The sequence below is a fragment of the Thalassophryne amazonica genome, chromosome 4 (genome assembly GCF_902500255.1).
Source record: "Thalassophryne amazonica chromosome 4, fThaAma1.1, whole genome shotgun sequence".
Taxonomy (NCBI): Eukaryota; Metazoa; Chordata; class Actinopteri; order Batrachoidiformes; family Batrachoididae; genus Thalassophryne; species Thalassophryne amazonica.
The window spans coordinates 112065533-112082485 of NC_047106.1; the positions used below are offsets into that span (position 1 = coordinate 112065533).

At 39.8% G+C, this 16953-nt stretch overlaps 1 protein-coding gene across 2 annotated transcripts in view; it reads right to left on the minus strand.

Moving 5' to 3' along the window:
- LOC117508633 (cell adhesion molecule 2-like) overlaps nt 1-16953 on the minus strand; it is a 717110-nt gene that overhangs the window by 241529 nt on the left and 458628 nt on the right. For both annotated transcript variants that reach the window (XM_034168436.1, XM_034168434.1), the window contains exon 2: nt 16723-16749. In XM_034168436.1, coding sequence (XP_034024327.1) covers nt 16723-16749 — 27 coding nt within the window. The remainder of the gene's footprint in view (nt 1-16722; nt 16750-16953) is intronic.

The window sequence follows — 16953 nt, forward strand, 5'->3', positions numbered from 1 at the left end:
GCAGGATACCCAGAATACTAATGCATGCAAACGCATTCTCTTAGTCTGTGGCAATTCGGTGATGCTAATTGCTTATTTATTTCTGGTGCATGAGAGAACAGAGGATGTGTGCATGAAGAAATCATAGAGCCACATATAGATAAACACATTCACACAGACAGTCATTTTAAAGTTTCCAATTGACTGAACCTGCATGTCTTTGAAATCGGGTGAAAGCTGAAGCACCTGGAGGGAAACCATATAGACCCGGGCAGAACAAGGACCAGGTGGGATGTGATCCAAGGACATGCTTGCTGCAAGGCAAACTCCACACACAAAGGACCAGGTGGGATGTGATGCAAGAACCTTCTTGCTGTGAGGCAACAGTGCAAACCATTAAGCCACTGCGCTGTCTTGGTTTGAAGAAAAACATTCAAAAGTATCTATGGTAAAGATGTCACAATTCAATCAAGGCAATCTAAATTTGGTTCAATCAAGGCATTTTTCTGATTGATTGGTTTCAGATAAATTCAACACGATTCACCAAATCAGTGTACATTCCATTTGTTTTTTGATTCATAAGCACAGTGCCAGCAGGTCAAGCAGGCAGCACTTTGTCATAAGTGCCGAGGTGCATGTTTCATTTATGCTTTCCTTCACTTCCAATATGCAGCAAGTCTGTTTTATTTACACAAATTATCATCATTATCATCATTTCACTCTCCTTTGCTATGAGTATGCACAGAGTCTTTATCTGATGAATAGCACATGAAAGTTGCTTCTTAATGGCCAATCAGGTAGCACTTTCCACATAAATAAAAGAGTGTCTCTCATTATCTTGTTTGCATTTTCATCCTCCTAACAGGTACTATACCGATGAGGAGCCAAAGAGGCGAGTGGTTCCCCCTTTGAATACAAGGTCCAATTCTGAAAACATATTTACCATTCAGTCATTACTTTGAGAGTTCTAGTTTTACCACTACAATGCTGTATGAACTATATTTTAAAAAGGTGCTATTTTGTAAAAGATAAATACATTAATAAGGGCAGCATGTAGCACTATTGTCTCATAGTGAGAAGGTCCATAGTTTGAATCTGATCTGTGTGGAGTTTGTATGTTCTATCCATGTTTGGGCGGGTGCCTTGTGAGTGCTACGACTTCCTCTCACTTTCAAAGACATGCATGTTAGCTGAATTGGAAACTCTGAACTATAGGTGTAGTTGGGAGAGTGACTGTGTTTGTGTGTCTACATGAGTGTTGGACCTGTGATAGACTGGTGGCCTGTCTAGCATGTATCCTGCCTACTGCCCAATGACTACTGGCATAGCCCCCCCGACAAAACTGACAAAATTTAGTTTCCTGAAATCCAAGCATTATAATGTTGGTTTATTTTTTTAATGTATTGTAAAATTATTGCTCAGTTTAATCAAGAGAACATATTTATCTGGGGGGAATTCCAAAATTAATATTTTCTTTTTGTTTTTAAATGCCATCTGCAGGAGGATGTGCATGTGCGCATGCATGAGCTTTTGAAGTTACCTTGATGCAATGCGTGATGCTGATGTCTGTAAAATGTCTTTAAAATCACTCCAGAGGTGTTATCAGGTTACAAACACAGTGTTTACATTTTAGAAGTGTTCATATCTAGCGAGCTTTTACATAATATATGAGAAACATCTTAGATTTACACATAAACACTGCGGTTTCTGAACATTTTCTGCAGTGTTGGAGGAGGAGCCAGAGTGAGAGGAGCCAGCATACATCACTGTAACTCTCTACTCTGATTGGCTGCCACCGTGTGCTTCCCATAATGCTTTGCACAAGTCTAGGGAAGCCTCCCACATGATCTATGATATCACTGTCATACACTGTATTGGTCTGAACTGTCACTGCCGTAAGTAGTTCAAGGCTGTCTGTTCTTTTGAAAATTTGCCCTTCAGGAGAACTTTTTATGATTTTTTTCTGGACAACACCAATTATGATTGTATTGGTAATGTCATATTATCAATCACCATACTTATAGGCTAATAAGTATAATTGTAGTGTACCAATGAAAATTGTTTGCCTTAAATCTTAAAAAGCTCAGTAGCTCTATATTTTTAAGGACCAGCTTGACAGAGCTGTTAACCCTCTGGGGTCTGAGGGCATTTTTTGGACAGTTCACTCGCCTGGCATAAATGTTTTGTTATTGCTGTTAACAGCTCTCCCTGCATCCCACAATCAAGTTTTATGTCTCTTTTTTTCAGGACAACGTGTGCTTTCAGAATCTATATGTTTTTGTTGTGTTTTATAAGTGTAATAAAGGTTTACAATCAAAAATAGGCAAGGAAAAAATAAAGCAAAAAAGAATTTTACACACACATTTATTCAAAACACACAGCAAACTATAATAAACAACTGTTTTGACACTTTATAAAGGTAATTTGAGGTCTTGTGTGAAAGACTGAACAACAAAAAGGTTCAAACAATAAACACAAATGCACATTTTGAACAATATATACAAAATGGCCTATGCGTTTTGTTGTCCATTGATATGGTAAACAGTGGTTTACGCAGAGAAAGCAACAGAGTTATCTAGTAACATTCACATGCAAACTGGCACAGGGCACACTGAGTATGTACTCATTGGAGCACCCAGGGGGCTATTCAAACGGGCCAACTAGTAACATATCACTCCTGAAAACGATCTTTGGCTTTTCATGTGATGTAAATCTGCCCTACAATTGGATTTTGGAAAACCATGTGACGGTGAACTAATTCCAATTGGACACTCACATTGCGCACGTCATCACACAGCTATGAGGAGTACAAGGAGTTTTTTTTTTTTTTTTGCTGAAAAGTTAAGTTTCTATCTCATATGATTCAAAAGTCATTTATAATTTAGTAAAGCTTGGTCTTAGCCATCGTATATGACGGCGTCGGCCCCAGAGGGTTAAATTGTCAAACTTATACATTGGATGAACTTTAATGTATTTGTATTGTGCTCTGTGCAAGTTTGAAAATACACTAAATCAAAACTGAGACAAGGAAAGAGAGCAGACACAGACAGCATGAAGAAGTTGGAAACCCTAAATGTTGACAAAAATGCATTCCCAGACATTTTCAACCTGAAATTATAAGCACGCTGGAAAGAAAAAATGTATTGAAAGTGAATGTTTACACAAATACACGAGGCTGCCATCAGTTATATACTGGCCCATGAGGAAGCCCGCTCATATCTGATTCTTTTCACCACCAGACACCATTGCCAAAGCCTTAAAAACATTGACAAAAGAGATTTCATTCATGTGATTTATTGCAATAAATTCTGAAAAGTCATATCTGTCACCCAAAACCAACATTTGTGCTCAAAGTGTGAGTTAAGGCCTGATTTAGTCCAATTTAGTCTTTCACAGTATCCACCATGCCAAGGCAGCACAGTGGATTAGTGGTTACCTCACAGCGAGAAGGTCCCAGGTTTGCGTCTTTCACCCCCTGCTTATCTCCCTTTATATAGCAACCCTTGGGCACATACTGAAAAGCTGTGGGACTACTATTCACTGCTACACTGATACTTAAGGTGCACTGACACTTGCACGACTTTGATTCGCACACTTGCAGGCACATCATCATGACGATCCCACCCGCTGGGTTCCCAACTGGACACTGCGCTTTGTTCCACTGGCTGCCATGTGTGCTATACGTGCGCTGGACACTGCATATATAAAATAATTATTTCATAGTGCATTAATCATTTTCTCTTCGAGTTGGCTGTTGAAAACACCTCTAATCGCTTCTGGAATTACAGAGGAGAGCTTCAGCTGCTGCTTTCTCACGCATGCACTTAATGAGGTGGAGAACATATTTGGAGCCATCTATAAAGGTAATTATTTTTAATGTTTATATTGTAATAGCTTGGTAATAAACAGTTGCATGTTCATCTCTTCTTGTGAAAAGCTGTAAAAGTATGTTTATGATAGATTTAACATCTTGTTATAATTGTTCAGATGAGCTGCACACTGATGCGGTGCACTGACACAATCACTCGCACTCACATGCTGCGTTTTTAAATTGTTTGCATAATGTTCCTGTGAAGTTCACGTAATTAATGCGTGACGGAGATTTTGAACATTTCAAAATTTAATTTCACACTTGCACAAAGCTGCGCACAGTTTACCGTTGTTTACAATGAGTTTGAGATGAGTTTATTCTTGTGAACGGCAGCGTATGTGCAAGTGCGCGGATCAAAGTCGTGCAAGTGTCAGGGGGCCTTTTGTTGTACATGTCGATAACTACTGGTAATCTCATACATATCAATACTTTATAGGATTGGTTTGCGTCAGTGAAAGCCTGGATGTCTCCTTGGTCCAGCGAGACACACACACTCACCATTTTGACCAACTAGCGCTTAACCTATACTCATGTGTCATACATCACACTGACAAAGTGAGGAACCTTGGGGTGATTTGAACCCACATTGTTTTTTGACCTACAGAAATCACTAGAACTGCTTTCTTCCACCTTCATAACATAGGAAAGATTTGTCCCATCCTGTCTATGGCTGATGCAGAGGCTCTGATCCATGCATTTGTCTCTTATAGACTGGATTATTGCAATGTCCTATTCTCTGGTTTTATGCAGTCTGGCAGTAGGGGTCTCCAATTGGTTCAAAATGCTGCTGCCAGAATTGTGACAAGAAGCAAAAAATTACACCACATTACATCGATTTGGGCCTCCCTTCATTGGCCTCCAGTCTCTATGAGGTCTAATTTTAAAGTACTGTTATTGAATTATAAAACTTAATCATGGATTAGTGCCTCCCTACCTACTTACCTACTTGACCTAATTACACCCTATGTACACCATGCTCTGCATTCTCAAATTTTAACCTTTGTGTCCCAAGGGTTAAAAAAAAGTTGGCAGGCCACAGGGTCGTCTGTTATTGTGTGCCTGTCTTGTGGAATGATCTCCCTACAGAGATAAAACTGTCAGATTCCGTAGAGACAATTAAGCCCAGACTAAACATGCATCTATTCCCCCTCTCGTATGGCTAACATGCCAGTGTGGTATGGAACTATGCTTCTTCTCCTTTTTATTCATATTATTAGTAACAGAATATGTCTCAGCCTCACTACATCTAAATTCTGTGTCTGTTAATGAAGCAAAGGGCCAGCTGCCGGTGACCATCTTCATAATGTCTTTTGCTTCCATGTTGATTTGCCATGTTGATTTTTCCCTCTGTCTGAGGCACTGGTGAGACCTTCAACGGATGCTGGCCCTGCACCCCAGGGCACCGGACTGACCTCAGGATACTCTACCTATTCAAGGAGGAAGCAACTAAGTACCAGGATGGATAGCCTTTTAGCTCAATAATGGACTGTGTTTTTGTTGCTCTTCTGTTTTTTTCTGTTTCTTCTACTGTTTGTAAAAAAAAAAAAAAGGTAAAAAATTTGTATGTGAGTCTGGTCTGCTTGAGGTTTCTTCGTCATTATCATCAGAGGGAGTTTTTCCTTACCACTGTGCTTGCTCAGGGAGGTTAGTAAGGTTGGACCTTAGCCGTGTTTAAGCGCCTTGAGGCAGCATTGTTGTGTTTGGTGCTATATAAATAAATTGAATTGAACTGAATTTCTTGGCCTATGTGGCTGAAAGACTCCATATTAGAGGTTAATGGAGCAGTGTTTGGATGCTGATATATTTGCTGGAAAACTAAACCTCAAGTCTTTGTTCTTTGTGGAGGTGATGGTCAAGTGGTTAAGGCAGTGGGTTAGTGACCAGCCACACCAGAAAATCAGAAAGTACCCTTGGACAAGGTCCTTAATACCCCAGTTGCTCCAAGTTGTCATAAGCACATATGGCACTCTAACATGGATGAATGTGAGGTATCACTGCAAAGTGCTATACAGATGCAGTGCCTTTACTATTTCATTGTCGTCGTGCTTCCACTGTTACTGTATGGTTGCAAAATTGGAAAGTAACGTGTGACCTCTGAAAACAATGGGTCAACTTTGGTACAAAGTATCTCCAGAGAATCCTTATGTAGTCCTGCAATGACTTTGTGTCAAATAACTGGTTATTTTGGAAGTAGTAGATGAGATGCATTGCTTGCAATGTTAGAGAACGTCTCCTATGACACTCTTGTTATGTGGCACACTTTCTTGGGTTGTGATCCAGCATGCAAATAGCTCAGTGCTGAAGATGTAAACAACTGGAAAAAGCCAAAAAAAAAAAATGCTCACGTCACACCTGGCAATGGGAGATTGATGGCTGCTTTTGAGAGGTGAAGATAGACTGGGAGTCTCTGCGGGTGGTTGCCAATCAAGACCAAGGGAGCTTCTTTAATGTACTGGATGCAGCAAAACTCAGCAACAGGGCACTGCTCCCAGAGCCTTTCTGAGTTTCATCCTGCACTCTTCTTGTAGTGCTCAATACATTGCTCACTCACAGTCATTCACTCACCATTCACTTCATGTTTCCAACCATTCATCCATCTTCTAAACCCACTTATTCCTGTTAAGGGTCATCTGGGAGGGATTAGAGCCTATGCCAGTGGTCATTGTGTGATACAGGTCACCAGTCAATACATCATGTTTCCTGTTATCTGCTTATGAAAACCACAATGTAAATAAACACCATTATTAGAAGCTGTGTTTCTGTGTTCTCCTCAGTAACATTAGTATAGACTGTAAATATGTTTTAATATTTGTTGTTATTGGCCAAATAAATCATACATTTCAAGAAATTGACTTTTTCCTCTTGATTTATGAATATTGTCAAACATAATTATCTCAATTTTTCTTCACCCCACCAAAAATTTAATCTCATGCAAGTACCATATGAATGAACATAAAATATAGTACTTCATTCAAAGGAAGACTTTTTGAAGATTTCACTCCCCCCGCCCCCATCAAAAATAGCCCCTCTTTGGATGATTACTCATTAGTAACTCAGTAAACAAAGTAAACATATTTATGTAATTGATCATTTAATTAAACAAAACACACATGCTTGATTACTACCACTGTGCAGAATCCAAATACAGTAGTAGGTCAATAGATCCTTTCAAGCCATGTCAAAAAGGCTAAAAAAGTCTCAACAGACAAGGCATTATGACACAAAGCACAACCAACGTGAGACGAGACTTTTTTTAATTTGACATTATTTTTGCCTGATGATGGCCTTTGGCCGAAACGTTGCTTGATTAAATTTACCTTTGTGTTGCAAGTGAGGCAGTGTGTGAGAGTTTTTTGTTTTCTAATTTGACGTTATTGAAATGGGAGTCAGGTATACAAAGACTTCTCTAAGACTACTGCTCTGATGTTAACCGCATTAAAGCCATTGCCTCCACATGCAGAAAACCTGGACCTGTGAAGAATTTTCATAAAGGTGATTGTCCTGCAACTGGATCAGGCTAAAGTGATAACCACCAATGGCTACTTTTGAGAAATAGGGATGGACTGTTCTTTGGAGTTGCGGATATGGGAACACACAGTACATGCTCCTGGACGTAACCTGGCAAACAAAAGGAAATAAGTTCTACTCTACTCAGGTGTCTTGAGATGTGTGTTGATCCAAAAAGCTCAAAAAGGTCCACATGAAATCATCAGCAGTGACTGGTGAAATTTCTATCTTTTATTAGAACAAGGCAGCAGAATCATAGCTTTCCTTAAAGTATGACAGAATTTCTGTAAAAAGAAAAAAAAAAGATATAAGTATAAAAAATACACTTCCGCAAATCAGTAAAAGCTGGGATGCTACAAAAAACAAAAAACAAACAAACAAACAAACAAAAAAAAACAGTTTTCCTTCCAGTTTTATTTCATTGCCAATTGTATGAACCCAAGATATTTCATGTTTTTCTGGTCAACTTAATTTTATTTGTTAATATGCATCAATTTCTGCATTTTAGGCTTGCAGCACATTCCAAAAAAGTTGGGATGTTTTTCATATTTATCTTTTTTCTTTCTTTTTAAAAAGGATTTTCTTCATTTCACTTCATTAGTTTGGACTATTATTTTGTAAGCACAATGTCTAAAAATCCATTTGAATTACTTGTTGTAATGTCAAAAACAAACAAACAAACAAAAAAGTAAGACATCAGGAGGGATGAATACTTTTACAAGGTACTGTATTTATACATGTATAAGAAATAATCTCAACACAATGCAAATACACCCAGTTGAATGGACAGCTTTCAATGTATGGTGATGTATTGCAGCAGGGAAATCACTGTGTATGATGTGATACCAACATCAAAGATGATCCAGCTTGCACAAAAATCTGCTCGAGGTGCGTTGTGCGGCATCATGGCTCAAGCATCACGGGAAGAAACTGACTGGTATAATATATGTACAGGTCAATCTTTTCTGCTTCAAATATGGTTTTGTGGAGCTTTACTGAGACCAGTGGTGGGCACAGCTAACCAAAAAAGTTAGCTTTGATAACCATTAATCCAATAACTTAAAAGTTATCTTTTATGATGCTAAACCGACAAACTGCTAAAAAAATTTACCTTTATTACAGATAACCAATAACTTTAGAACTGATTTGGATGCGACCACATCAGATTACACTGTTGGCTTCTGATAAACCAGTTTCAGGGGCTGCTGGGTAAATTCAAGGATCACAAACACAAAAAGAATGCACGAAAAATGAATGAGTAAAAAAAAAAAAAAAAAAAAAAGAAAAACCCAAACACTGTCATCATCTTTCAAAAGCAGTAAAACACAGTGTTAGAAGTCAGTTTATCTGTTATATACACCGTCATTTACGTCATTTGCTGCTTTTTTTACACGTTTTGAACCCTGTGGCTTAAACAACTGAAATATGTCCATTAATGCATTGATTGGCAAAGTAAAAGACACGTAGTAAATATAAATTCTTACCTGTTAGTTTCATTGGGGTTCATTAAATTCTGAAGAAATAATCCACATAAAGTGTCCTGATTATTCAAAACGGTGTCTAAGAAAAGTTCCTTTGTGACACAGCTGCGCTGTGAGATCTCCTCTCTCCCACCGAGTCTTGGTGATTAAATTATGCCGTCAGCCACAAAGAAATAAAATAAAATAATGTTAAAATTAGTCAGTTTTGTTTTTGCATCGAGCGGACAATGCTCACTGTAACGTCCAAAGTGAACCTGAACTACACTACCCACAATGCTCCCTGTGTCGACCAGCCAATCATGTTTTGCGCTTAATGATGACGTCATCAGTAAGTGACAGCCACAAACACACAACAGACGGACTGAAATGTTTGATTTTAGGGTTTATAAATGTTTTTGACCATTAAACTTTGCTCACTTTACCAGCAAAAAAAATGTTAGCAGACTGAAAGTTATCAGAACTAAATTTATCGGAATATAATTGGTCCACTGATGGATTTAAAAGTTATCTGAAAAGCTAATCCACTCGTAAAAACATTAGCTTTGATAATTATCAGTTATCTGCGACAGACTGGCGTCCTGTCCTGTCCTGTCAGTTATCGGATTAGCTGGACTGTGCCCACCACTGACTGAGACAAATACAAATGCACACATTTACAAACTTGCACTGGGTTTTCTGAAGTGCATCCATCATCAGTAAAGTGGAACAGATGTTGAGATGACCCACTGCCACACCACAACTGGGTAACAACCCTGTACGGTATTCAGAGTCCGCGCTGATAGCGTGATCTTAAATGATGCAGTCAGGTGATTGAATTGTTACAGAGCCTGATGAAAGGTGTTAGGAAAGAACCAAGACAGAGTGAGCTGTCTGTCAGCTTTACCCTCCATCAGAAAGGACATTTGGTGCCTGTTACTGAGTAGCACCTTTGCAGAAGTGAACATCCTTCGATTCAGAGGCGGTACTGAGCGCTGTCTTCCCCTGTGATTTGCCACAGTGGGGGAGACAGGGGAATCTAATGAGGTGGGGTGTTGGGAGGGGCAACCCAGAGAACTGACAATAAATATCCCTGCTGAGGGAAAGTCATAGCTATCTGGATTTTTTTTTATTATTCTGCTATACAGCAAAAAAGAAAAAAGTGGAAGGTACAAATACTGGGTCAGAAATATTGTACTGTCTCCAGGTAAGATTAAAAAAAATAAATAAAATCCATGTTTAGATGCCAAGACTTGCGCTGAAGTATGTGCACTGTCTCATCATTGTCAAAGTTTATATTTTTCACAATATTAGCAGGTAGCATAACACTTTTTAAAAACAACTCTAAAATACAAATGGCCTGCAATAATAAACGTCCTGAAGAATTATTAACAGAACTTTAGAGGCCTGCTATCAGGCCAATAAATGCTTTCATTAATGAGAATTCAGACAAACACAAGCCTGATTGTGATTTACGCAGCATATTCTCTCAATAACCACAAGTATGGATTTCCTTTAGAGTGCAGAGGAGCCATCAAGGGGGAATAAATGAGACTAGTTACCCTTTATATACTTCTTATATACAGCACACACACACACACACACACACACACACACACACACACACACACACACAACACACACACACACACACACACACACACACACACACACACACACACACACACACACACCTCAGTGAGTACTTTGGACAAACACTGTTGCATATCTTGAGATGATACTCTTCAGGTAGCAAATAAATCCTGTCTGACAGTCACTAAATGTAGAGAAAGTATCCACAGCGCTTCACTTTTTCCACATTTTGTTTTGTTACAGCCTTATTCCAAAATGGATGAAATTAAATTTTTCCCCTCACAATTCTACTCACAACACGTCATAATAACAACATGAAACAAGTATTTTTGTTTTTTAAATGTTGCAAATATATTAAAAAAGAAATCACATGTACATACGTATTCACACTCTTTCCTCAATATTTTGTTGATTCACCTTTGGCAGCAATTACAGCCTCAATTCTTCTTGAATATGATGCCATAAGCTTGGTGCACCTATCTTTGGACAGTTGTGTGCATTCCTCTTTGCCACACCTCTCAAGCTCCATCAGGTTGGATGGGGAGTGGCGGTGCACAGCCATTTTCAGATCTCTCCAGAGATGTTCAATTGGATTCACATCTGGTCTCTGGCTGGACCACTCAAGGACATTCACAGAGTTGTCTGAAACCACTCCTTTGATATCTTGGCTGTGTGTTTAGGGTCGTTGTTCCACTGAAAGATGAACTGTCACCCCAGTCTGAGATCAAGAGCACTCTGGAGCAGGTTTTCATCCAGGATGTCTCTGTACATTGCTGCATTCATCTTTCCCTCAATCCTGACTAGTCTCCCAGTTCCGGCTGCTGAAAAACATCCCCACAGCATGATGCTGCCACCACCATGCTTCACTGTAGGGATGATGCCTGGTTTCCTCCAAAACATGACGCCTGGCATTCACGTGAAAGAGTTCAGTCTTTGTCTCATCAGACCAAAGAATTTTGTTTCTCATGGTCTGCGAATCCTTCAGGTGCCTTTTGGCAAACTCCAGGTGGGCTGCCATGTGCATTTTACTAAAGAGTGGCTTCTGTCTGGCCACTCTGCCATACAGGCCTGATTGGTGGATTGCTGCAGAGATGGTTGTCCTTCTGGAAGGTTCAACTCTTTCCACAGAGGAATACTGAAGCTCAGACAGAGTGACCATCGGGTTCTTGTTCACCCTCCTGACTAAGGCCCTTCTCCACCAATCGCTCAGTTTAGACCAGTTTAGGCCAGTTCTAGGACGAGTCTTGGCGGATCTGAATTTCTTCCATTTACAAATGATGGGGCCACTGGGCTCATTGAGACCTTCAAAGCAACAGAAATGTTTCTGTACCCTTGCCCAGATTTGTGCCATGAGACAATCCTGCCTCGGAGGTCTACAGACAATTTCTTTGTCTTCATGCTTGATTTCTGCTCTGACATGTACTGTCAACTGTGGGACCTTATATGTAGAAGAGGTGTGTGTCTTTCCAAATCATGTCCAATCAACTAAATTTACCCCAGCTTGACTCCAATTAAGCTGTAGAAACAGCTCAGAGATGATCAGTGGAAACAGGATGCACCTGAGCTCAATTCTGAACTTCATGACAAAGGCTGTGAATACATGAGATTTCTTAGTTTTTTATTTGTAAATAAATTTTCAAAAATCTAAAACAATTTTTTTTTCATGTTGTCATTATGGGGTATTGTGTGTAGAACTTTGAAGAAAAAATTAATTTCATCCATTTTGGAATAAGGCTGTAACATTAATAAATGTGGAAAAACTGAAGTGCTGTAAATACTGTCTGAATGTACTGTACAGAGAAGAAAAAATTTCCTGAAATGGGGCACTGGTTTGCCCTAGCTTTTAAGCACTAAATGTAATTTAACAGTTGCTTTACAAATTACACAATAATTATTACAGGGCAATAGCACTGCTGATGAAATGTATCAATCAGCATTCAAGACTGACTACATTCATTATCCAATCCAATCCAATCCACTTTATTTATATAGCACATTTAAACAACAGAACAGTTTCCAAAGTACTGCACATAAAAATGATTATACAACTATACAAAACAATAAACCCACTCAGATACTAATAAATAAATAAACATAAAAACAATAAAACAATAAATAAATAAAACACTAGGCCAAAGACAACAGAGGACCATACAACTCATGCAGAGCTAAAAGCCAGAGAATAAAAGTGGGTCTTCAGACGAGACTTAAAACACTCCATTGTGGGGGCTGTTCGAACGTGGAGAGGCAGAGCGTTCCAGAGTCTGGGCCCAGCCACAGAGATTATCTACATCCATGTTAATAAAAGTTATTAACCATAATTACAGTGCTGCCAAATAAGGCTTTCAAATGTTGAACTACACTCCAGCAGTACAGATGCTGACTGTGCATCTCATGTTAATTAAAAACTAGCTGGCTAATTATTTCTGTAATTAGAAAACACTAAATGTTGGGAAAAAGCACAAAAACACTGTTTTTGTTATCAACATTAACTCCTGGTCTTTGTTTATCCATAAAATGGCCTAAATTCCTCAACCTTTGGGTTTAGAAATAAGCAAGTGGGGGATCTTAGTGCTGTAAGAAGATACATTTCGTTTCCCAAATTTGGTGTACTATTGGGGAAAGGTTACGAAACAAACCATGTAACAGCATTTATGCGTGGTTCATGATATTTGGTTGCACGTCATCCCTTACCAGTCTTTCTTAGCACTGTTGAATGACTTTTTTTTCTTAGTCTTTTTTTTATACATGTAAATTCCAGACACATTATCCAAGTCAGGTCAGGTCAGGTCTGGTGACATGTCTTAGTACCACATGTTACTGCATCCACCACACTGCCTTGGGTCCTAGAGGGCAACTAGCCAAGCAGAAAACTGGGTCATCGCACCTCTCAAAATTGAGCACTCCCTGGGCCTTTTCCAGTTGCTGGGTTCAAAAACCTCTGTCCAGTGACCTTATGAGTCCATAAGCTCTTCCCTGGAGTCTCTTGAGCTCAAAGGTTGAGGACCCAGAGACATGAATGCAATTGCTGAGATACGTGAATGGTTCCACACCTTCACCACTTTCAAATACAGATCCATTTCTTATGGCTGGGTCCAGAAGGACAGTGAAAGCCTGGATCTTTGTCCAAGAAAAAGTTGATGGATGACTTGATAATGCTGTTTAACAGGTTCATCTGTAACCCGTGAGCTAGTTCTGTCAGACAACTTGAACTACTTTGCTCTCCTCATAATCTACCCAACCGCATCCTGTGAATTGAGAAGGTTATTTAAGAATCAAATTCCCAGCTCTGCCATCTGGCTGTGAATGCCACTATATCTGCATCAATGTTGCAGCCAGCTGTCAACTCCACCTCCACCCCAGCATCCAAAAGTGGGCCCCGATAAGTTGTGTATCTAACATCACTCCCCAATATTGCAAGTAATAATGCGAGGAGAGTGATGAGGTTGGACGCTCAACGCCCAACTCTATGTGCTGCTGCCACAATAGGGATTATCAAATGCGAGTTATCTGAGTGAAATGGCTATTCTAAAAGCTTTTGAACTTTCAAGGTCACTCAAGAGCAACTGTCATGTGATAAATAGAAAGACTGTATAGGACTTCATATTTGGGTTTAACACTAATCACAAGAGTCTCTGGTACTAACCCCTCAAAACAGCCATTCTAAATATCTCACACATAAGCACTGGGCAAAACTTTGTGTTTTTGTACATTTTCATCAAGATTCAAGATTCAAGATTCAAACAACTTTATTGACCCCTAAAAGGGCAATTCATCTTCACACCCAATTACCTCAGACAAAAATACAGCAATTAATCCTACTAGTTGAATGTAATAATGGCACACATCACAATTAAAACAACCACACATTTACATTTGATTTGTTTATGTAGGCTGAGCTTTGAAACACTCTGTCATCCGAATTGAGGAAATGAGTGTGTGTGGGCTGCAGCAGCATTTCTGCTGTGCGGCCGAGCTCGGGGAGTGGCAGAGGTTTTGGGCTGGGGTTGGGGGGGGCAGAAACACAAGTGGGGGGGAGTGTGTCATGTGTGCAGATGAGTTCATATCAGTCTCTGTCTGTGTATGCATAGAGTCTGGAAGGGCCTTGACAACAACTGCAGACTGAAGGGCAGGGTAAATGAAGAGAGAGCCAGATGCTTCAGCAAGGCCGTTGGAATCCTTCTGGAGGAAAACAAACGGGGCATTTTAGCCTTCAGTAGCTGATATGTTTGGGTTAGGCAGAAAAGCAAAGAGTTCCAATATGGCCTCTCTTTAACCATCCAGATCCAACTGTGAATATTCACTGGTCTCCAACATCAATTCCTTTGCAGGGCAGACATTTGCGCCGAGATGATTTCCAATTTGCGTTTAAGTTCAAGAGCTAACGCAGTCTGAGTTTGTACCGCCTTGCACACCTCATTAATCATGATGAACAGGTGTGGGGTTGTGGTTTTGCTAGCAGCCGTCTTACACATTTCTGGTAGGTCAGGGCAGCACCTAATCCAAGAAGCAAAAGCCCTCCTGCCATAAAAGCAAATAAGAATAAATCCTCAACGTCTTCCACAGAGAGTGGTGCCAAGCACACAACGTGCCACTTCTCCCAGGCGTTGAGAGCATAGGTTGTATCTGGGCATGCAGGGTCCCCCAGCCCTGATTTCCTTGTTGAAAAGATGGTTGAGATAGACCAGCTGATCAATTCCATGGTTTTTAAATAGTTTTTCTATATTTATTTACATAGGGATGTTGCACTGACTGGAGAGCACTTTAAAATTTTGTTGTATATATTACAGTGACAATAAAGACCTATTCTATTCTATTCTATTCTATTCTATTCCAAATATAGTTAAAAGAATTCACAGTCCGGTAAAGTTGGGACTTTTGATGGTTGGGGCAGAGACAGAGAAACACAGAAAGAGAGGAGAAGAGATGCGACCGCCCTCGCTGGAGTCCAAACCGAGTCATCATTTCTCATATAATCAGAATTCAGTGAGGTAGCTCACATCCACTGTACTTTCCTTCAGTAAATGTATTCTGCAGTGTCCTTTGATAGCAAAACAAACCACACTGAACTGATATTCAATGTGCTCGGTTCCTGTCATTTCAATTATTGGTTGGATATTTGTTTGGTTGTGTTGGATAAAATGAACAAATGAACAGCATCAGAACTCCCTAGAATTCACTTTAAGACTAACTTCTGCAAGTGGGCCCAGTGTGATTATGGTGGTGGAGATCAATTACTATGTTCACATATGTGGAAACAAACTAAATATAAGTGAAAATGCACCAGGGTCCGAATCAAATGCTCCAAATAAACTCTGTGAGAAAACACCTTTAGTCTTCAATTTGAATCACGCCACCTGTGAATTAAGACGCACGCTTTTTAAATCACAAGTTTGATTGTAAACTGAATGATCGTTCAGCCCTACTGAACGCCTTTTTTTTCTCTTGATACAGCAACAAGCTAATATGATTTGACACATTTCAGTAAAGATTCTAACAGTAGCATCAATAAGAGTTCTCAGGGTGACTCCCAGAGACACCGGGGTATTGATGTTAGGATGCTGCAACAGCATGAGCCAGCAAGAACATGAGCAATAACACAAACTGTATATCCAATATACAAAGTCAGAGAAATGCCTGTAAATCATTATGAAATACTCCGAAGCAGCATTTTTTTTCCTCCTCACAAGTAAAAGTAATTTGTGGATGAGCAGCAAGAAAGAAAAATAAAACACCCTAGGTGCTGAATTTCTCATCTTGGCACCTAATGAATCTGAAAATGACAATTTATTAAGCAACAGATTGGTGAATACAAACACAAGCAAACATCAGGAATACGCAATAAATCCCCGGCAAGGAGCAGTAGGCTAAAACTATAAGTAGCAGACTGGCAAAGGGAGCGATGTGAAAGCACGGTGTGTCTGAGAACATCGGGGTGAGGAAAGCAAACAGGGAGTACTGATCGACCGCTGAGCTGTCCTTGAACGGGCACCGACACCCCCCAGCTGCTCCACTGGAGCTGCACAGCGGCCAAATAGAGAAAAAGCATGACTGACTGAGGTGGCAGAGCCCCGATGTGACCATGCGAATCAAAACATATGTGAAGCAAGTCATATCTGAGAGAGAGCAGACATGTTCGTCAAACCTCTCCTGAAATCACAAAGGTTAAACACTCCCCAGAAAGCTTTGCACTTACGCTGTATGTTAATGCTCCTCTGGCTCTTGTGGGAAATGAAAGGGCGATCCAAAAGGTTGGTTATTAGCAAGTGTGTGAAACATAAATCAGATAATAAGAAAATGGAAACAATAACTCACCTTTCACTTTGCTCTTTGTCCCAGCCACTGATAGCATGAGGAGTAAAGGAAGAAAAGGGCAGGTTAGACAGCTCGTACCGCAAAGAAACATTGACAGCATGATGACTGTTTGTTCTATCTGTGGTGACAGCAGGCACACGGCTGGATGGACTGAATATGGACAGGAATACCCAGGATGAATTTAGATCACATTCTGTTGTGATGGATCAAATGTCAGCATTTATCTATGCA